The sequence below is a fragment of the Herpailurus yagouaroundi genome, unplaced genomic scaffold, assembly GCF_014898765.1.
Source record: "Herpailurus yagouaroundi ecotype Mexico unplaced genomic scaffold, PumYag 483, whole genome shotgun sequence".
Taxonomy (NCBI): Eukaryota; Metazoa; Chordata; class Mammalia; order Carnivora; family Felidae; genus Herpailurus; species Herpailurus yagouaroundi.
This window is the reverse complement of record NW_024412700.1, coordinates 387,519-409,047: the sequence shown is the minus strand read 5'-3', so window position 1 is coordinate 409,047 and position 21,529 is coordinate 387,519. Positions and strand designations below refer to the sequence as shown.

At 51.7% G+C, this 21,529-nt stretch overlaps 2 protein-coding genes and 1 long non-coding RNA gene across 4 annotated transcripts; 2 read left to right on the top strand and 1 right to left on the bottom strand.

Moving 5' to 3' along the window:
- Positions 1–121: 121 nt before the first annotated feature.
- Positions 122–15,318, top strand: ABCF2 (ATP binding cassette subfamily F member 2). 2 transcript variants are annotated; one of them, XM_040464588.1, is made up of 15 exons: positions 122–251; positions 913–1,110; positions 6,491–6,703; positions 7,193–7,375; positions 7,467–7,638; positions 8,792–8,887; positions 9,718–9,820; positions 11,009–11,104; positions 11,276–11,395; positions 11,481–11,570; positions 11,932–12,042; positions 12,709–12,771; positions 12,972–13,100; positions 13,791–13,994; positions 14,696–15,318. In XM_040464588.1, the coding sequence occupies exons 2-15, from the start codon at positions 954–956 to the stop codon at positions 14,831–14,833; spliced, it is 1,875 nt and encodes a 624-aa protein (XP_040320522.1). In that variant the 5' UTR covers positions 122–251; positions 913–953; the 3' UTR covers positions 14,834–15,318. The 2 variants fall into 2 exon arrangements, with proteins under 2 accessions (XP_040320522.1, XP_040320523.1); XM_040464589.1 differs by lacking the exon at positions 122–251 and adding an exon at positions 359–417.
- LOC121022980 (uncharacterized) lies at positions 3,319–20,328 on the bottom strand. Its single transcript, XR_005787204.1, has 4 exons — positions 20,231–20,328; positions 7,917–7,923; positions 5,746–5,756; positions 3,319–3,333 (listed from the first exon to the last, which is right to left on the bottom strand). It is a non-coding gene; the product is annotated as an uncharacterized LOC121022980 (long non-coding RNA).
- H2BK1 (H2B.K variant histone 1) lies at positions 15,444–20,377 on the top strand. Its single transcript, XM_040464590.1, has 2 exons — positions 15,444–18,142; positions 20,107–20,377. Exons 1-2 carry the CDS (start codon positions 18,011–18,013, stop codon positions 20,341–20,343), a joined length of 369 nt encoding a protein of 122 aa, XP_040320524.1. The 5' UTR covers positions 15,444–18,010; the 3' UTR covers positions 20,344–20,377.
- Positions 20,378–21,529: the final 1,152 nt, after the last annotated feature.

Sequence of the window (21,529 nt, the reverse complement as noted above, 5' to 3'; positions counted from 1 at the left end):
CTCCCCCTCCCCCCGCCGGCCTCGCGCCGCCTGATGACATCACGCGGGCCGGGGAGGCCCCTGCCACAGGCGGTAGTTCTCGAGGAGGGGTCTCCCCCCCGGCCGCCGCGACTGGAGAACAACACTTCCCAGGATCCTGCGCGGCGGCGCGCCGACAGCCGCGCGATGCCGTGATTGGCTGGTGAGCCGGCCGCACGCGGAGGAGCCCAAGGAGCAGCTCTGTTGCGACAGAGGCCGAGCGGCGAGGCCCAGTGAGTTGGGGGAAGGGGCGCCGGGGGGAGGGTGCTGGCCGGTGAGGCGGGGGAGGGAAGAAGAGAAGGAGGAGGGACGGGGTCGAGATGGAGGAGGCTGCGAAGGAGAAGAAAGGGCCGAGGGAGAGACGCTGACGGGCGGGGGCCGGGGGAGGTTCAGGGGATGGTGAGTGAGGAGACCCTGAGGGGACTCACGAGGGGAAGCCGAGCGCGTCCCGGGAAGAAGCTGGGCCCGACGGCTAGGTGGCGTGGAGGGGGGGACCACGGAGAGGAGGCCTGAGGCGGACGGGAGGAGGAAGCCCGGCAAAGCGAGGCGGCCGGCTGGAGCGCGGAGCGCCAAGTTGTGGGGAAACCGGAGACGAGGATCTCTGCCGCGGGGGCAGAACCTGGTCCTTGACTGGAGGCCGTGAAAGGAGGAGCGTTTCCAGAGCGAGGCAGCCCGTGGGGATTGGTGGACGGAGCCTGAGGGAAGAGATGTTAAGATTAGAAGAGCGGCCGGGGACCACAATTGGCTTGGGAGACCCTGGCAAAATGGGGAGCGGCGAGGCATGGGCGGAGCTGGGGCTCGGCAGCTCGATGGGAAAATTCCCGAGCGGGATGGGGCAGGGCCCAGGCATTCCGTCGCCAGTTGAGACTTTTGGGGCCGTTTGCCTCCCTGCAGGCTCCCTAAGAACAGTTTCGTACCCCCTGTGGTTCATCACCATGCCCTCTGACCTGGCCAAGAAGAAGGCGGCCAAAAAGAAGGAAGCTGCCAAAGCGCGACAGCGGCCCAGGAAGGGCCACGAGGAGAACGGAGACGCTGTCACAGAACCACAGGTGGCAGAGGAGAAACATGAGGCCAATGGCCGAGAGACCACAGGTGAATGGAGGGAGAGGTGGGCTCCTGGGATGGATGGATGGATGGATGGATGGACGGACGGATTCCCCAAGCCCGAGCCAGAGCCCCGACGCTGGCGGCCCTGGAGGATAAGTCTGGTGCCGCAGAACTTGTCACAGTGAACCGAACCAATTAGAGTGGCAGCTCGTGCCTTCTTGTTATTGATCAGGGAGGCTGGACACAAGGTTCTCACGTAGCTAGTGGCAAACACATCTATGGGTGTTGTGCTGCCTTGCTGCTCCGGGCGCTGCACTGGGAGCAGGAGGTCATTTCCTTGCCCTTTTCTCAGTTTCCTGCATTTGTGCACACGGTGGTCAGTGCGCCAGGTTCTTTGCCACGTTGTACCTCTGTCCTTCCAGGGGTAGTGACTGTCCCAAGAGAGAAACGTAGGAACTGTTTCATGGAGTTTTCCTAGCAAAGAGATGCTTTCCTGTTGTTTATATTTGGGGAAATATTTATTGAGCACCTCTCAAGTGCTGGGCACCGCGCTCCATGCCGACGCACGATGAACCATCTGCTGACTTACGGTCCAGCTAAGGAAACGTGGCAGTGTGTGATACAGAATTTTCCAGGCCCTTGACAGTCTGTTCCCAGCCTCCTTTTCTGTCCCTCTGAAGATTCCCTGAACAGACCCGCTCCATCCGGACTGTTACTGTCCCTTCACTAGTAATTTTTGTCCCTTTACACTAAAGTTCTAATACCACGATTTTTGCGCGAGTAGCTACATTTGACATTTTTCTTAGGGCCTAGCTCAGGATAGCAAAACCTTTCCCCCATCAAACCTGGCCTTTAAAGTAGTACCATTCACTATACCCCTATGCTGTCTTAATGGTGTTACTTTTTTTTTTTTAATTTTTTTAACGTTTATTTATTTTTGAGACAGAGAGAGACAGAGTATGAACAGGGGAGGGGCAGAGAGAGAGGGAGACACAGAATCTGAAGCAGGCTCCAGGCTCTGAGCTGTCAGCACAGAGCCCGACGCGGGGCTCGAACTCACGGACCGTGAGATCATGACCTGAGCTGAAGTCGGACGCTTCACCGACTGAGCCACCCAGGTGCCCCAATGGTGTTACTTTTTATGTTGTCTCTTGTGTTTCTTTACATTGTTTACCCTTTGAGTGCAGGGACCATGTGTCTTCGGTGACAGGACTAACCTTGCAGACTGAGATACTATGTAAATGTTTGAAGAGGAGAGCGGAATTACTAATACAAGTCGTAACAGATAGGAATTCAGAAAAGGGGGAGTTAAAAGTGATGGAGAGAGAGCTGAGTGGTAGGAATTGTCTCCAAAATAAGAATTATGGGAGAAAGCTGGTTCAGGAAGGTCAGGCCATGGGGAAATTTTATTCCGGGCTGGAGTAGTGGAGGATTGCCAAGTTGAGAATAACGGGAGTGTGGATGAGCAGGCTGAGTTGTGACCTCTGTTTTAGAGAGGCTCGGTCCTGTCCAGGCCCTCAGGAAGCACGGTTAAGCAATGTCTGCCATCAGCTCTGTAGGTATGTCATCAGTTATTCTGGCTGAATCGGAGAGGTGGCAAAGTGCATCCCTCTTGAGACTATTGTCCACTGTTCCCATCACAAATATCTTGTTTACCTTTCTTTGCTCCTTGGAAAATGGGATTTTTTCAGGGAACCCAGCTGTGGAATCCCCATCTCAGTAATAGATCTTTGGTTTTTTTTTTTACCTGCTTCCTCAGGGAGCTACTGTTCTGAAATGTGACCTTTGTTTTCTTTCCAGCCCTCTCAAAACTTTTTTCTGTCTTTCAATTTTTCAATTTTTTATTAGCATGAGTGGAGGAGAGGGGCAGAGGAAGGGAGAGAGAGAGTATCTTAAGTAGGTTCCGTGTTCAGCACAGAACCCAACGTAGGGCTCGATCCCACGACCCTGGGATCATGACCTGAGCCGAAATCAAGGGTCACATGCTCAACCGACTGAGCCACCCAGGTGCCCCTCAAAACATTTCTTATTGCCAGGGACCTGTGTCATTTCTGCTCCCTGTCCCAAGACTGGGTCCTCTCTCCTGAGTTTGAGATTACGTGATGCTACAGGTTACCGTTCTCCAACCTTTACTGATTGCCATTGCCACACAGTCTTCCTTAGGTAGTAAGGTATGGAAAGATCGAGATGTATGTCAAAGAAAGTGACTTTTGACAGATTAACCTTCTTTAGAATGTGAGACTCGTCAAGACAGGCACTGGAGTTCAGCTGGTCCTCTTGTTGGGAAGGAAGTAGAAAGAGACTTCTTGTGAAGTCTACAATGTTCTCCGTGATGAAGTTTCTTTCAAAATCCCTTTTCCATTTATTCAGTGCTGTTCATTTGTCTTTAAGTGACAAGTGTTTTCTGGGATGCTGTAGGCTAGGAAAATGAGGTCTGTTTAAGTCTCCTTCTTTTGAAGCTTAGGAGATGACTTAGGTCATAATGCTGTCAACTTGAAGAGATCAAGAGAAAATGGTATATTAGCTTTCCCTTAGTTTTGATCTTCCTCTTGCCTGAGCAGATGGAGATCTAGACTAGGGGTCGGCAAACTTTTTCTGTAAAGATCCAGATAGTAAATATTTGTAGCTTCGTGAGCTATATGGTTTCTGTTGCAGCTGTTCAGTTCTGCCATTGTAGTGAAAGCAGCCTTAGACACTATATAAATGATGAGTGTGGCTGTGTTTCAATAGAACTTTATAAAAACATGCTGTTGGCCAAATCTGGCCAGCCTTTTTTTTTTTTTTAACCTCCATCCCAACCCCAAGCTAAGAATGGTTTTCTACATTTTTAAAGTGGTGACATTTCACATATCTTGATTTGGCCACTTGGCTCATAAACCCTAAAATATTTAGCATCTGGCCCTTCATGAAAAAGTTTACCAACTCCTGATCTAGATCAGAAACTTCTTCCTACTCTGTCTTCTCAGCATCCGGAATAGGGATTGGCAAGAATCGGAGTTGTGGGAAGTCTGGTAACTCAACCGTGTAGAAAAGAGACTGAAAATTCCTTCATGCGAGTCAAAACAAAAACTTTGATCTCCATTCAAAAAGTACTCATCAAGCACTTATTTCTAACACTGTACCCAGAGCTGCAGACAGAGTGCCCGCCAGCTGTCTAGTGGGGCAGCCCCTGCCCAAGTGTTGGCTCCTTGAAGGCAGAGCAGGTTTAGCACCAGCTCGTAATCATCTCACAGGATGGGGTATTCAGGTATTCAGACCCGTGACTAACCACCACACACCCTCTCCCGTGGAGCTGCTCTCCCCCAGGAGACAGCTGTCTTCACCCCTCTACCCTGTCTTTATTTTTCCTGTGGACAAGCACACACTCTTCTCATTCCAAGGATTCTGTGAAGTCACTAAGGGAACATAGGTAAGGGTAACAAAGACTAAAAAATCAGCAGATTCACTGCGGAGGGCACCTGTTGGGATGAGCACTGGGTGTTGTATGGAAACCAATTTGACAATACATTCACACAAAAAAATGAATAAACATTAAAGTTTTTAAAAATCAGCACATTCTCATAGTAGCGGAACCTCATGTGTAGTTTCTGACTGCTTCCTTAAAACGTACATAAATTGCCTTACTCTTTTCGAAGAAGCTTACTGGGACTCCTTCCACCCCCATTTCTGTCCCACTTTCAGTAATACTTTATGGGCACTTTTCTTTATGGAAAGGTAGTATAGTGACATAGTTAAGGTCACCTGGTTCAAGTTCTGGCTCTGTTGCTAACTAGCCTTTGCGACCTTGGCTGTGCTACTTGGCTTTTTCACTTACAAAACCGGGATTGTCAGTGTGTATCTCCTACGTGTTGTAAGGATTAAGATAGATGGAGAACGATGGGGTAGCACAGAGTAAACGCAACATTTTTAGCCATTAATAGTGATAGTTCTTCCCAGGCTTAAGATGTAGTAATGCCTGAAAAACCACCAAGGCACAACAGCTCATGGTCAGTTTGCATCTTTTAAACCCTCCAGATTTGGGAGCGTCTGGTTTTCCCAGCCGTGGCTCTGCCTGTGTTGATCCCTTTGTGCATTTTCTCACACTGGTCCCTTCTGTGCTGCTCAGAAGTATATCTGGAGGCACCTGGGTGGCTCAGGTGGTTAAACATCTGACTCTTGATTTCAGCCTATGTCATGATCTCATGGTTCATGAATTCGAGCCCTGCATTTGGCTCTGAACTCAGGCTCTGCACTGACAGCGTGGATCCTGTTTGGGATTCTCTCTCCCTCTCTGCCCCTCCCTGCTTGCATACACATGTGCATACACTCTCTCTCTCTTTCTCTTTCTCTCTCTCTCTCAAATAAGTAAAAAACTTTGAGAAGTATATCTGGAGTATGGAATTCCAGTAGGTCATGGAATAAGAGAATGGCACTTCTGTAGTGTCTGCTTTTAGGTTTTAGGACTAATTCTTTAACACATACTTATGGAGGAAAATTGAGAGTTCTAGCCATTCCCCTCATGCGTTTATGTCATTTAAGAACAAGAGAAGTGGGCCCCTAAGTGGCTCAGTTGGTTGAGCAACTGACTTCGTCTCAGGTCGTGATCCCGCATTTGTGAGTTCAAGCCCCACCTCAGGCTCTCTGCTGTCAGTGTGGAGCCCACTTCAGATCCTCTGTCTCCCTCTCTCTGCCCTCCCCTACTCGTGCTCTCTCTATCTCTCTCTCAAAAATAAACATTTAAAAAAAAGGAACAAGAGAGGTTAGAATTAAAAGAGCAAGTTGTGATTCTATTGAGGCTTTTGCTTATTATGGGTTATTTACCTGCGTATGTATATTTCCATTTCTTAAAGAAGCTGATATTTTGTTTTGTTATTGCCCTGCCTTGACACAATGTTTTTCTCTTTTGTGCTGTGATTTAATTGGTCGCGTTTATGGGAAGAAAATGCCAAAATGACATGATCTTAGGAAATCTGAAAAGGTGCCAGAAAATGTTTTCTAATATTTTCTATTTTTTTTGTATGTTCTCTTTAGGCCTGGCTTACACGTTTCAGCAATAGGTAGCTAAGCAGAAATAAAGTCTGCTTTGCCGCTGGTCTTAGAAAAGTTTAAAAAAAAAAAAAAAAAAAAAGAACAAGTTGTGAAGTGAAAAGTAGTACGTGAAAGAAGGGTGTTAGGGCAGATCTGTACACTCTTGAAAGCTTGTGAAACATGTGAATCACCTGCACTCGATCTTGAACCAGGTCCTACAGGGCATGCCTTTTTCAGCATTTCGGGCTTGATATGACAACATTTGGTAACCTGAGTAAGGGGCAAAAGCTACAAATGCCCAAACAGGGACTTGAACCCTGGACCCTCAGTTTAAAAGTCGGATTCTCTACTGACTGAACTGTCTGAATGCTGTAGGACGTGACTTAGTCTTATTCCCAAACTTCTTTTCTGTTTCCAGAAGTGGATTTGCTGACCAAGGAGCTAGAGGACTTTGAGATGAAGAAAGCTGCTGCTCGCGCTGTCACCGGTGTCCTTGCCTCTCACCCCAACAGTACTGATGCCCACATTATCAACCTCTCCCTCACCTTTCATGGTCAAGAGCTGCTCAGTGACACCAAACTGGAATTAAACTCAGGCCGTCGTTATGGCCTCATTGGCTTAAATGGAATTGGTGAGGCCCTTGGAAGGCGAGGTGGGAGGTGTCTCTCCTTGGCTCGTCTGTCACTCAGCAAGTATTTACTTAGCACCAGCTATATGCAAAGCAAGGAGTTTACAGTATGGGTGGGAGACCACATATGTCCAGGGAAAAGGAACTAGCAGTACAGAGCAGTGTGTGGTAAGTAACACGTGAGCAGTTACAGACAGTAGGTGCTGGAGAAGTGGGCGGGAGGGGCAGGAATGGTGGTGTGCGAGGCCGCTGTAGGCAAACTGACTTCACGCAGGAGGGGTGGGACAAGAATTGGAGGAAGGTTGGAAAGGTAGCGCGGGGGGGTGGGGGTGAGTGGTAGTAGGATTTGAACAAATGAAGGAAGGGAGGAAGGAAGGTGCTCCACAAAACGGTGAGGTGGTGGTTTGGCTGGAGCGGAGGAGCTGATGCAGGGGAATGACAGGCAGAACTGTGCCGAGTGTCCTCTGCCCACTCTCTGCTTGCCCTTCTCAGGAAAGTCCATGCTGCTCTCTGCTATTGGGAAACGGGAAGTGCCCATCCCCGAGCACATTGACATCTACCATCTGACTCGGGAAATGCCCCCTAGTGACAAGACACCCTTGCAGTGTGTGATGGAAGTCGACACGGAGCGGGCCATGCTGGAGAGGGAGGCTGAGCGGCTGGCTCACGAGGATGGTAGGGCTCCTGACTTGGGACGGGGGGTCGGGGGGTGGGCTTCCTCCCAGGAAAGGCCCGGGGAGCCTCACGAGCCATATGCCGCCCACAGCGGAGTGTGAGAAGCTCATGGAGCTCTACGAGCGACTGGAGGAGCTGGATGCCGACAAGGCGGAGATGAGGGCTTCGCGGATCTTGCATGGACTGGGTTTCACGCCTGCCATGCAGCGCAAGAAGCTGAAAGACTTCAGTGGGGGCTGGAGAATGAGGGTTGCCCTCGCCAGGTGAGTTCCTTTCTCCTTCTCTACCCTCTGTAGTTCCCCATTTCCTTCAGGGTTGGATGCTCACTCCAGTGGAACTGTGTAGAACAGAGGTCAGGGGTCAGTAAGTGCCAGATGAGACACGACATCAACAGTGTGAAGGAGGGGTGGTATGCGTGGGCTAAGGCGCGAGCCTCCTGGCTGAAGTGACCATTGTTGGATCTCTGGCACAGTGTTTAGGAATCCTAGGATCAGCCTTGGGTAAAATGGTAGACTGGGTCCATTTCTTCTTTCTTCCTGACTCCCATCCTATCCTCTTTTGTATTTCAGTCCTTCTAATTGTTGCTGCATAAAGATAAAATATTAGACAGCTGTTAAGCGATCTTTCCTTATCCCCCTGTGAGCTGGACCCAAAGTGAGTTTGTGTAGACCATCATTCCCCCAGCAGTCCCCCCCAGAAAGTCCCCAGTTAAGTAGGTGGTTCCCTCACTCCACTGTTCTCTACCAAGTGAATTGGTGACACTTGGCTGCTTTAGCAAAGCTGCCTGCGTGTGCTTTGGAGCCGAGAGCAGTGGTTCCACGTGCAAGGATTAGCCACCTCCGTTCATCTAGGGAGCTGCAGAGGTACAGATTTCCTAGCCTCTTCTTCATATCTCTGTGGTTGGAATACTGGAATTTGGTGCCCAGAAATTTTATTTCTAAAAAGCTCTGCAGTGCGGTGACTGCAGATGTGGGAACCAGTGCTGTCCCCTTGCGTCTCCTGTCTTGAGATTCCATCTAAGAAAAGAACATTTTTTGCCCTCCTTGCTAAAGGCTGGCAACCCCATCGATTTAACTTGAATGCTATTTTGCTTTAGCAGTTTATCTCCTCTATCCTTTTGTCTTCCTGACGGTCACCAACTTCAGCGTGAAAGACCTGCAGACTCGTAAGGACTTTTACAACCTTATCTTCAAACTGCACCATCCCTCTGCTTCTCAGCCCTGTTTTCTGCCCTTTCATCTCAGCTCTTCAACGCTCGTTTCTCTCCTCATTCTCCCCTTTCCTCTCAGGTGTAGAACCTAGAATTGGTTTCAGGACGCAAGCCAGGCCTGACCAGGGTTGCAGGTAGCAGGCAAGTCCCCTCCTGTGTAGCGCCCATTAGACTGAAGGGGCTCTGTCTCCTCTCCTGTCCTTCAGAGCCCTCTTCATTCGGCCCTTCATGCTGCTGCTGGACGAGCCCACCAACCACCTGGACCTCGATGCTTGCGTGTGGTTGGAAGAAGAATTAAAGACGTAAGGGGGTAGGGATGGGGTTGGGAACGGGCAGGTCCTGAAGGGGGAGTTGAGCAATCTAAAGGAAATGGGTGCCCGGAAACCACAGTGATGCTAGAGCAATGAGAAAATGAACTGACACGAGGTCGGGTGAAGGCCAGATTGAAAAAGTAGTAAGCACCTTTAGGGGAGACCATTTGGTTTGATTCTTTTTTTTAGCCTGAAATGTGTGAAGTTTTTTAACTTTCTGGTTCTTCCATTTAAAATACGACACCTTTATTAAAGACCGTATTTTTCTCTTAACTGTATTTATATGCGTCATATAAAGAAAGGATTCCCACTTAAGATCATGATGCAGTAGCAAAGGAAACCTAGCTGATGTGGCAATGGTCCTTGTATGGCTGCAGCGCTGAATAACCCAGAATACTGTACCGACTCTGAGGGAAGGCTTTTAGCGGTCTCTGCGGTGACTGGTACCTTCTTTCAAAAAGAGGACTACAGTGATTTTTATTGCGCCTGTTCCAGTTCTTCCCACCCACAGTATTACACACATTTATGGATATGTTTGTGTACATATGCTTGTTTTTACCATCATTGTTAAGCTACCATCTCCATTCTGCTGAAAATTAGAACGGAAGATGGAGAAAACTCAGACTGAAAGGGGTCAAGGTGTCGTTCCAGGTAGATGGTGCACTGGCGGCCTAGGTGGTTGCTGAGAGCCGGGAGTTGGCCGTTAAATCTAACGGGGGCTCAGGATGGGAAAAGATGAAGGTTTTCTGGGCCTCTCAGCTCCCCTGCTGTGGACCGTCACAGTTTGGAGCACCTCCCTGACTGGTTGTCTGGCTTTGCAGTTTTAAGCGCATCCTGGTCCTCGTCTCCCATTCCCAGGACTTTCTGAATGGTGTCTGCACCAACATCATTCACATGCACAACAAGAAACTGAAGTATTACACGGTGAGTAGGCCCCAGCGTCTGCACAGCAACCTCAGCGCTTACCAGTTCCTTGAAGGTCTCCTTTAAAAAAAACAAAACAGACTTAGCAGCCCTTTTCTACCTATCGCTATAAAAAGATGTGGACAAGGAGTCCTGCCGCTTGTTCTATTTTAGTCTCAAAGTAGTTGCTCTCGGGTTGTAGGCCATTGATTGGCAGCCTGTGTACGTGGCGTGTGTGCCTTATGGTAAAGAGGTTGACTTTGCATGGTGCCCAGGCAGGCCCTGCCGATCCCCGCCTTCTTGAATGACTGCTTAACTCTGCTTTGTGACAGCCCATTTACCTCTCTTTCCGTGAAGACTGGGAGTCCGGATCTCAACAGCCCACTTGTCTGCCTTGCCTTTTCATTATCCGTATTTAAAAAAAAGAAAAAATAGGAGTCCTTTTCATTCGTAGTTATACTCACTGTGGGAGTATTAATAATTTCTCATATAGTCTTCCAGAGATTTTATGTGTACTTGCACGGATTTGTAGAAAATTTTGTGTATACACATCACAGCTGTAATGTTAGTAATCACTCTCTTCTGTAGGTTGCTTTTACATTTTAATATATCTTGCGCCGCTTTTCATATGAATAGTTATAGATCCACCTCATGCTTTTCAGTAATTGCATAATATTTCATTGTGTAGCCATCCACTCCTTTATTTGTCAGACCCTTTCTGATGAATATTTAGGTTGAGTCCAGTTCTTTGCAGATAGAAACCATGGCAGTCCAATTGTGCAGCATTTGCTAGGCCCTAAATCTGATTGGTCTGCTGTCTTCCTTCCTGGGCGCAGTTTCTGTAGCCTGCATGGGGCTTGAGCCTCTAAGGGTGGGGAGTAGTAGGAGGTCCTCTTGGAAGGCTGTGAGCCTCGTGATGTCCGTATGACGGTTGTGATCAGGGCTACTGCTGGTGCTGTGGGTGTCTTTACGGCTAACCGGAGGATTTGATCTGGAGCCCTGCTCCGGCTAAGCTAAGAGTGAGAGGCACACAAATGGAAAGACTTCAGATTCTAGGTTAGGGTTTACTTTGCCAACGTCCTTCCTCTTTCCCTACTGCACAGTCTTCTAGCCAGGGCCAAGTCCGATGCCATCTCGCATCCCCCTAAACCCTGAGAACCCGGGACCGAGGCTAAAACTGCCTGCCTTACCTGGCATACTTCTCTTCAGGGTAATTATGATCAGTATGTGAAGACACGGCTGGAGTTGGAAGAGAACCAGATGAAGAGGTTTCACTGGGAGCAAGATCAGATCGCACACATGAAGGTAGGGCAGTTGTAGATGAGCTCACGTTCTCGTGGAGAGTTGGGGGAAGGTACGTGGGGAGTTCGGGGTGCCGGGTGTCAGGAAGACGTTGTTGTCGGCATCTACCCCGCATTTAAGGAGAGTTGCTTGATACCTGCCCCTGCTCCAAGCCCCCTTTCTGGTCTCTTTCAGAACTACATCGCTAGGTTTGGTCATGGCAGCGCCAAGCTGGCCCGGCAAGCCCAGAGCAAGGAGAAAACGCTACAGAAAATGATGGCATCAGGACTGACAGAAAGGGTCGTGAGTGACAAGGTGGGGTCCGAGCGAGTGGAGTTAGTGCCCGAGATGAGGCGGAGGAGACATGATCTAACCGGAAAATGTCCTCTCCTTCTCCTAGACCCTGTCATTTTATTTCCCACCGTGTGGCAAGATTCCTCCGCCTGTCATCATGGTGCAGAACGTGAGCTTCAAGTATACAAAAGACGGGGTGAGTCGTCCTGTGTGGTTGGGAGGCTGGGACAAATTTTACAAGATAAGCATCAACAGGTTGGGAGAGTCTCCGGTTCTTTGCTCAACACACCTGCTAACCCGTGTGGTGCACGGGATTTTTCAGGCATAGCAGCTTAGGTGCCTCATCCAGGGACTTGAGTGGCCCCTCTTCAAGTACTTGGAAAACTGCTCAGCTGAGATGGCGGGTGGAGGCAGTGGGTTGGGGTCTGCTCTGAGAGCTTTCTCCCTCCATACTCCCACCTACTCCGGTGGCGATGGGGGACATGACAGGGCTAATCTGCCAGCCAGATTGATTGATTGGTAACCTAACCTCATATTCATCTCTCTCATCCACTCAGCCCTGCATCTACAACAATCTAGAATTTGGTATCGATCTCGATACACGAGTGGCTCTGGTGGGGCCCAATGGAGCAGGGAAATCAACTCTTCTGAAGCTGCTAACCGGAGAGGTATGGTGCCAGGCTGGGGCATGGGACTTCCAAGAGTAGGTGCTTACTGTGTCTGAGGAGGGAAGGTGTGAGGGGCTTCTCGGAGGCCCTCAAGGCGCCTGAGTGCCCTGGTGGTGAGTGAGTCAGCTTCCGGGGTGGGGGATGTTGTCATTGGCAGTGCTGAGATTTGGAGCTGTTTTCTCAAAGAGAGGGAGGGAGGGGAGTGTGTGTGTGTGTGTGTGTGAGAGAGAGAGAGAGAGAGAGAGAGAGAGAGAGAGAGAGAGAGAATACATGCATGTGCCTCAACATTTTTCTGTTTTCAGCTAGAGCATCTCGAGGGAATCTGTGCGAGAGCTGTGTTTTTGTTTTAGAAAACCCATGTTGTACATATATATGAGTCCTTTGTTTTACTGGTGGTACCTTCTGTAGTAGACCTTTAACTACTAAGTAGACCGTGTTGTATGTATCTTTGCCTCTCTTGAGAACATCTGTTTCAGTATATCTTCCTAAATATTTTTAGAGTGGCCAGAATAGCAGTCTATGAGGTAGTGATGTAGATTCTATTTGGAAGTTCTGAGTCTTGTTCAGTGAACATATGTTTATTTCCCTACTCTGTCTGTGTCTGCTTCTCACCGAGTTTCTCTTTCTGTGTGCTTATCTTTCCACCTAATACTCTCTTCTTTCTAGCTACTACCCACAGACGGGATGATCCGAAAACACTCTCATGTCAAGATAGGGCGTTACCATCAGGTACAGGCCTTGGGGTCCGGGGAGATGCCCAGGGTGTGGAAAGGGGGCTGCATGTGACCAAGTCAGCTTTTGCCTGCTTCTCCTGGAATCTTGAACAGGTGCCTGGGTAGAGGTGGAGAGTTACTCAGCAGTTAACCCAGCGAGGTTCCTTTTGAAGTGGGACACCAGTCACATCTGAATGGATTCCTTTTTTCCTGTAGCATTTACAAGAGCAGCTGGACTTAGACCTCTCACCTTTGGAGTACATGATGAAGTGCTACCCAGAGATCAAGGAGAAGGAAGAAATGAGGAAGATCATCGGACGATATGGTCTCACAGGGAAGCAGCAGGTCAGCAGAGGGGGATGTAGGGGAACAGCGCCAGATAACTGGGAGATTGTGGCTACACGGCCAGGGTGCACTGCCCTGGCGACCCAAGTTCAGGAGCTGTCCCAAAAGTCTCTTTCTTTTTCTTTTTTTTTTTTTTTTTTTAAAGTAGGCTCCATGCCCAATGTGGAGCTTGAACTCACAACCCTGAGATTGAGATTCAAGTGTTCTACTGAAAAGTCTCTTCCTTTGATTCTAGCGTCTGAAAGAACCTGCTAGCTTTCCTTTGGCCTAGGTGTATGTATTGGAGTATTCAGGTCTCATTATGAGGAACGGGCAGGGATAGCATCCCAGTCTCTGACATGCCTTCGCCCCAGACTAGCAAGATAAACCAGAATGCTTGAGGGGGAGGGAAATTGAAACCTAGAAAACGAGTTCCTGGACTCAGATCTCGATTGAGGTCCACCACATTGTTCCACTTAGTTATGATTTAAGTGCCAAGGGAGAGCGAGAGGTGTGGCCTGAGTAGCAAGTGCTTCCGGCTTCCACATTTATCCCTTACGGGCCTTGAGAGACGTACCATCTCACTGTGATCTTGGGTCTTCCTTTTTGTAGAATTGTGGCAGTATTAATGGAGAAGCAGCGGGGGGAAAGTGAGTCATGCTCTGTGGTGGGAGTAACACCAGGTTCCGTAAATGTCGCGGTTCCACGCAGGTGAGCCCAATCCGGAACCTGTCTGATGGGCAGAAGTGCCGAGTGTGTCTGGCCTGGCTGGCCTGGCAGAACCCCCACATGCTCTTCCTGGATGAGCCCACTAATCACCTGGACATTGAGACCATCGACGCCCTGGCCGATGCCATCAACGAGTTTGAGGGTGGTATGATGCTGGTCAGCCATGATTTCAGACTCATTCAGCAGGTGAGGCCCCTGGCTGGAGTGGAAATCAGGAGGGCGGCCAGGAGATGGTTGGATAGGACACAGTCATGGCATGTGGAGGGCACTTAATATGTGTTTATTGGATTTGGGAAAAGGGCTCAGGGTGTAGACAGGGTGATGAGGACCAGATTTTATGGCTCTTTGAAAAACAGAAAGCCTTAATGGAAAACTTTCATTTTTTCAGTAGCTATTTGGAGACATCAGCCTACTTGGCATTTGGCAATGTTAGCCAGAATTGGCGAGGGAGTTGGGTAGAGGATAGGGTGCTTTTACTACCGTCTCAAGATTCTTCAGCCTAGAAGTAGTATTACACTAAGGAGGATTTGGACTAGAGGGCTACCAGCAGTCATTGGTGGAAAGGCCTCTGGTCATTTCTCTGAAGCTTTGGGAAAGAAGGGATAGAGAACAAGAAGCTGCGGGCGAGGCCTCTAAACAGTTCTAGGCCCTGCCGGGGAGCTGGAAATCAGGAGACAGAGCAGGTTGTGGCTTGGAAGGCTCCAAACCTGCTGGTTACGGTACCCCTGGGTTAGGCATCCCAGAGAACAGAGAGACAGTGGAACTGTGAGCCGCATACGGGACTGGGCGGTGGAGGTTTCTTCCTGGAGTTCCCCTGACAGTGGTCTTCTGGGCAGGGATGGGGAGAGGGCTGGCCAGGAGGATTGAGCCTCAGATTTCCTTTCTAGGTTGCACAGGAAATCTGGGTCTGTGAGAAGCAGACAATCACCAAGTGGCCTGGAGACATCCTGGCCTACAAGGAGCACCTCAAGTCCAAGCTGGTGGGCGAGGAGCCCCAGCTCACCAGGAGGACCCACAATGTGTGAGCCCCTGCCCGGGCTGGGCCGGGCCTCTGGGGCCACACTCCTGCATTGCTGCAATACCGCTCCCCAGCCCCTCCCCTGTCCCCACCTGCCTTAGCTGCACTCTGTGATCTTATCTACGGCTGGACAGTACCTGTCCGTTTCCTGTCCTTGCAGTTACTTTTGTCCATGTCTGGACTCGGCTGGCTGTTCTGCCAGTTCCTTGCTGGTTACTGACCTGATGGTGATGCAGCCAGAGGCACCTGAGGGTTAGCCCAAGGGCCCACATCCTGGGTTGGCCTGTGAAAGAGCTTAGGGTCCTCGTTTTCTGGGTTTTGGTGATGTTGGAGGAATACCCCCCAGCCCACCGCCCCCATTCCTTTCCGCTTCTGGTTTGGAGCTGTGGACCAGGGCTTTAGTCCTGGTCGGTTTTTAAATAATTATTTAACAGTGTAACTTTTAGACCTGCGTGACATCTACCAAGTGTCCAATAAAGAAAGAAGAAGCCATGGTCCCTACCTTCCTTTTCTGGTCTCTGGGCCCTTCGCTTCCCTCTTCCCCTCAGCGCCAATACTCACATCCCCTCAGCAGGAGCTTGGGTGGAAATTGGCGGAATGGACGCAAGCAGGGCTGGAGTAACTCTCTCCTTCCTTTGATTGAAATTCTGCCTTTTCTTAGGCCATTGCCTCACAACACACACATCAGAACCACCTAGAAGACTCATTTGGTATCACAGGTCACCGGGTCTTGCCTCAGGGTTTCTGATTCAGTAGGTCCGGGGTGAGACCAGGAAGTAAAACATTTCCAACATGTTTCCAGGAGCTGCTGATGCTGCTTGTCTGGGGGCCGAACTTTGAGAACCACTCTCCTGGAACGTGTTTTTCAGGGTGGTCGGAGGCTCCCCTGCTGCAGCCTCTACCACAGCACTTGGGGCGGTGGGGGTGGGGGTGCTTGTTAAACTGCAGATCCCCGGGCGCTGCCCTACTGATGCCATCTGGTGGGTGAGAGAGATGAAACGGGAGTCTGCATCTCACACGGGTTTGTGAGCCACCGTTCCTGGGTGGGATGAGGACGTTTTGTTATTTTGCCTGTTCTCAGCCTTAATTTTTGTTAGCATGATCTAATTTACTTCCAACCCAGAGCTCTGCGTGGTCTGTCTGAGCTTGACAAGCATCCGCAGCCCTTGTTCACCAGGGACTCACCAGGGACACCAGTGCCCCTTCTTACTGGTGTGGCTTCATCACCTCTGAGGCCTCAGCGGCCGGCCCTGTGGGGAAACATACACAGCCGTGACTTTTCAGTGCTCATTACAGTACATCTGAGACTGTCAAACACCCAAAACAAAGTCCCAGGTGGTGTCCAGACCCCCAAGGAGCTCACGATCTAATGGGAAGCCAACGATGACTAGTGAACGAGACCGGGCATAAATCAGAGGCTCAACTGTGACTTGTTGGGAAACACAGAAGGGTTCGGAAGGGAGGGAAGTTCTTGTGGGTCCGGAAAGGCAGGATTGATACTCTAACTTGAAAGGTGAGTAGGACCTCAGGCGGCCCTGAAGTCCAAGAGCGTCCCCGGGGGAAAAGGGACGCTAAGAGTGAACGTGACGTGAGAAGCCGCAGCTGAGCCCTGGACGGCCGAGGCCGGGGTGAGGCTAGGAGTCCTCCTCTGCCCTCCAGCCCTGAGCCTGGCTTTGTGGCTTCGTGCCTCTCGTGGGACCTGGAGCAAAATAGCCTAAGTCTGTCTGCCCTGAGTATCCAGAGACTTGGGTAGGGGGGAGGATGGCCTCAAGAATGAGCTGCTGGAATGAGGGGAATGGAGGTGAGAGCTTCCGCTTCTTCGGCCAAGGGAGCGCCCGGGTGTGTTGGCAGGAACTCGCTTTGAAATCCCTCAGGGTCTCCACCATAGCCTTGAGGTGCCGAGGCTTCAGAAATGGAGGAATCGAAATAGGCTACAGGTTGTCTCTCCCCTGCCCCCCCCCAAAAAACAAGCCAAAGTTTCAAAAACTTGGAGGATGCTTAAAAAGCCCACTGTATACAATCTCTCTACCAAGGCCTAAAAGTAGTGCTTTATTGCAGATTATGAATTGCCCCGCGGTCCTCTTAAACCTTAGCGTGCAAGAGGCAGCTGGATGTTGGGAGGTAGGTGAAGAGGTGAGGTTGGGGAGGTGGGCGCCGCTCAGGCTTGCTCTCTCGCCCACTGACAGGTGATGCTCGTCTTTGCTCCTCTGCCCCACCTCCTCTTGATTGGGAAAACCCTCTTTCCCTCCCGGCCTGTGGTTCTCATGTCGCACCAGGTTTCTGTAATCACAAGTTCTCTTAAGAACCTGAAACGTGTTCACACATAGGGGCAAAGCGAGAACTCCTCCGTTTAACAGCCGCCTTTTTCTTCCCTTTGCAGCTAACCTCCACAGGGAGCCCACGTCACCTGCTTTATGGAGAGCAGACAGTGTTTCTCGGCTCTGGCTCCTCCAGTCCACCCCACCCGCTCCCTGCCGGGCCCTCCCAGCCTGTGGTTCCCTGCTGCCCACATCTGGTCCGGGCTCGGGTTCTGCTCCATTTCTGCCTTCCTTCCAAGCCTCACTGTACTCAGCACGCATTGATTCCACCCTGCTTTGTCTTTCTGGGGACCAGTTCTCCCCACTTAAACTGTGCCCACCCTACAAGACCAGCTTCAAATCCCCACTCCTTCCGTGCAGCCCTTTGGCTCCTACAGCCCTCACTCGTTTTTCTTTTCTGAACTCTGTCCCTACACCCCCTCTTTAGTCCTTCCCTTGTCTGTTTCATGCGAGTCACTCTTGCCTCTTTGGCTGTATTGCAGGGCTCTGGGGGCGGGGGTGGGTGCCCTGTGTTTCTTCTGACACTCCCCTGTGTTTCGAGTCAGCTGAGCACAGTGGTTGCAGAGTGATCTCGTGGCGTGGTCTGGTGGTGTGTGAACTCTTAACAAGTGTGTAATACACTGGGAGAAGATCGGGGGGGGGGGGAGGGCTTCTTATTCAGAGATAGGAAATCGCTTGGGGGAGAGGCGGGAGCTATCAGTCTCCTTCAAGATTAACCCAGAGCATGTTCTGGATCGGGTTGGGCCAAGCTCCTCCCCGCCCACCCCCTCCACCCCAGGTGCTGGCCCCCAGCCCCACCTGGTGGGCAGCTGACCCCATAAAAGTCCCCCAAGGAGCAGGAGGCGGCTGTTAGGAAGGGCAGGAGGATGAGCGCAGAGCATGGACAGCAGCAGCAGTCGGGGGGCCGGAGGGGCCGTAGTTCCGGCGATAAGAAGTCCAAAAAGCGCAGCCGGCGCAAGGAGACCTACTCGATGTACATCTACAAGGTGCTAAAGCAGGTGAGAGTGGGGAGCTCGCGCGCGTGCGCGCGTGTGTGTGCAGAGTACGACCGGACAGAGTCGTACTCCGTTTCCCCCCTGGCACTGAGGGGAGGGGCCTCAGGCACACCGTGCCCCTTGTGAAGTGGCCGCACTCGATCTCAGAGGTCCCCACAGCCTCCCAGTATCTGTCGTGCACCTGTGATGTGCCAGAGACATTTAAAACACGCCGCCACAATCCGGAAGCTTACGGGGCTCTGGACGGACCAAACGCTTATGCGGAGCGTCAGGAGGGACGTAAGTAAAAGGCAAGACGGTACGAAAGTGTGGAGCTGAAGGACGATCACGTGCCGGACGCATCATGGGACAAACCAGAGGCGCTAGTCGGTGGTGGCCCGGAGCAGGGAGCGGCGCGTGCGAGCTGAGGTCTCGGGCAAGGCCTTCCAGCGCCACAGCACTCAGTCACCGAGGGGCTGAGGGACCGGCCTACCGTACAGATGAGGAACTAAGGTCCGTAAAGGCGCAAAGCACTGACTGAGCCCCATGACCTGACAGCAGCAGCAGGGCTGACAGCAGCCCCCCGGCCCTGAGCAGGCCCCTCGCGTACTTCCCGCCGGTCGCGCCTCTTAACCCCCAGGTGCTCCGAATGCTCTCTGTTCATGCGGCCCACCAGAGCACCCAGGAGAAGCACCCGCTCCGGCATTTGCACACTGACGGGTATTTGGGGGGCATCAGTGGGCACCCAACAACAGTGTGTCTAGTACACGAGGCACCCTGGTCTCGAAGCCTCTGGCCCACTCAGCGGGGCCAGGAGCAGGCAGCACAGCGGTCTTGCCTGCCCTGAGCCTCCCCAACCCGCCCGAGTCTCACTGCTTTGTCCGAGCAGGTCCTAGAGTCTAGATCCCGTTAGCAGTTTCGGTGACCTGACGCCCCGGGTCTCTGGGAATGCTTTTCTGGGGCTAGGTGGGGGGGGTGGCGGGACCAACACTGGCATGGGCTGGCCAAAGGGGCGGCAGCGGAGGACAGACTCTGGCACCCTGGAGGAAGTGGGGCTGGGAGCGTCTGTGAGCCCTGCGGCTCAGCCGACCTCGGGGCTCAAAAACAAGTGTGGGCCCTGGATTGCACGTGCGAAGGAGAGCTGCTGAGTTACCCTCACTCCTGTGAAACTTGACTGTTACGCCCCCTCAGCCCTAAGGGGAAAACGATGTGATGACGACACAAGGGGTTTAGGCTCCGATCCCGTGCTGTGCTGTCCGTGGCAACCAGTGGCGGCGCGAGAGCCTGCGTTCCGCTTCTGTGTCCGCCATCGGCCTGATGGATGTCGCCGGTCGTCTCTTCTCTCCCACCTCCCAGGGAAACACTTGGTGTCTGCCTGGTCACACGTCAGGGTTGTTAGCGGGCCCCTACCGCCAGTTTGGAGATCATCTAGCTCAAAAGCTGGTGTGACAGAGGAGGAAACTGGGGCCCAGAGGAGAGTGCCTTAATCTGAGGTCCTCCGGTGACTCACGGTCCGGCCACAGAACCCTGGTGTCCTAACTCCTAGTCTGGTGCTGAGGCTGCGTCACATGAGTGCGTCCTCTGGAAAGTAATGTGGTGACAGTCCACCAAGTTAGGCGCATAAACCCTTGGACCCGGCGGCGGTCGCACCCCTGGGAACGTCACCTCGAGGAGTAACCCTATGCAAACGCATTAAATGAGAAAAGCAAAATGCTGTGTAACTGACCCCATTTGTCAAAGACTGATGCTCCCATGTGCTCATACGAGGACCTTAATAGCGTTACGTCCTACCGGTGGGAAAAACTTTTCACTCGGATGTGGTAGTAAAAAACCAAATCCCTACCTCCTGGGCTGGGCCTCTGGCAAGAGGCTGGGGAGGCAGCCTCGCGGTCCTGCCTCCAGCTTCCTGCAGTCCCGAACTCGGGGCTGGGGCTGGCAGGGTCGGGCGGAGCCTCCTCGTTAACAGAACGGTCTTGCTGCTTCCCCAGGTGCACCCTGACATTGGCATCTCTTCCAAGGCCATGAGCATCATGAATTCGTTTGTGAACGATGTGTTTGAACGGCTGGCTGGCGAGGCTGCCCGGCTGGCCCAGTACTCGGGCCGAACCACACTGACCTCCCGGGAAGTCCAGACGGCCGTGCGCCTGCTGCTGCCCGGGGAGCTGGCCAAGCACGCCGTGTCCGAGGGCACCAAGGCCGTCACCAAGTACACCAGCTCCAAGTGACCCAGGACCTAACATTAATAAAGGGTGAACTGCTCCCGCACACTGTGGTCATTTGAAAAGGGGAGGTGTGGGGCGCCTGGGTGGCTCGGTCGGTGAAGCGTCCGACTTTGGCTCAGGTCCTGATCTCACGGTCCATGAGTTCGAGCCCCGCGTCGGGCTCCGGGCTGACGGCTCAGAGCCCGGAGCCTGTTTCCGATTCTGTGTCTCCCTCTCTCTCTGCCCCTCCCCTGTTCATGCTCTGTCTCTCTCTGTCTCAAAAATAAACATTAAAAAAAATTTAAAAAAATTGTTTTGAAATGGGGAGGTGTGATGTGGGACAAGGGCATTGTCCCTTCTCACGGCTACAAAGTGGAACAAGCCTACTTTTCAAATCCTGGATATAAAATGGAAGGCATCTCCATAACCTGCCAGGACCTATAGGATGTTTTTATTTTCCCCTCGTGTTTTCAGAACAAATTGGTAGGAGTATCTGGGGCTCCTCTTTTCTTCCCAAATTTTATGTCGAAAAATCTCAAACCCGCCGAAGGACTGCGAGAAAGTACAACGGCCCCTTGTATGTCCTTCGCTGAGATTCACCACCGAACGTTTGGCCACGCTTGCTTTTTCTCCTTTGGCCTCTGCTCTACCTTGTGAGCATACGACCCACCAATCCTCTCCCAAGCTGTGTGGAGGGCCTGGGGCTCGAGGGGTTGCATCTAGCGAGCAAGTCCAAAATCCTTTGTCGCCCCTTTGCAACCGGATAGATACAGGTTGTCACCTTCAACTTCACGTACCGAACAGCCATGTAAGAATGGCTGACGTTGGGGCGCAGGCCTACATACTTCACACACTTTTCTCCTACAGAGGTGCAGCCTAACGTGCAGATGAGAAGAGAACCCATCACCCGCGTCTTCGTCCCATAGCTAGAAAGGCGGGGGGAGCCCAGGGCATCTGGCCCCCGAGCCTTCGCTGTCCCCCCCTTCCCACTGTGTTCCATACCTTGCTAACCTGTGACTCAGAGACCCAACTCAGGTCGTGGGATTTTCGACCAGATTTCGGGTAACTTGCACGTCCATTAAAGCCCCACAACTCCTCGTCCCTAGCTCCTCTTTGCTGCTGTCGCCTTTCTCCCCCTTTCCTTGGCCCTGGGCCTCGTGTATTTATTCGTAAGTCCCCACTTAACACTGAATCAAAAAAGTCACCCCCA

Bases quoted from the DNA above. Each gene is read 5' to 3' on its own strand.
- H2BK1 (XM_040464590.1), top strand. From the start codon at position 18,011: ATGAGCGCAGAGCATGGACAGCAGCAGCAGTCGGGGGGCCGGAGGGGC. The intron at 18,143-20,106 runs GTGAGAGTGGGG...CTGCTTCCCCAG, and splicing joins TCTACAAGGTGCTAAAGCAG to GTGCACCCTGACATTGGCAT.
- ABCF2 (XM_040464588.1), top strand. From the start codon at position 954: ATGCCCTCTGACCTGGCCAAGAAGAAGGCGGCCAAAAAGAAGGAAGCT. The intron at 1,111-6,490 runs GTGAATGGAGGG...TTCTGTTTCCAG, and splicing joins CAATGGCCGAGAGACCACAG to AAGTGGATTTGCTGACCAAG. The intron at 6,704-7,192 runs GTGAGGCCCTTG...TGCCCTTCTCAG, and splicing joins CATTGGCTTAAATGGAATTG to GAAAGTCCATGCTGCTCTCT.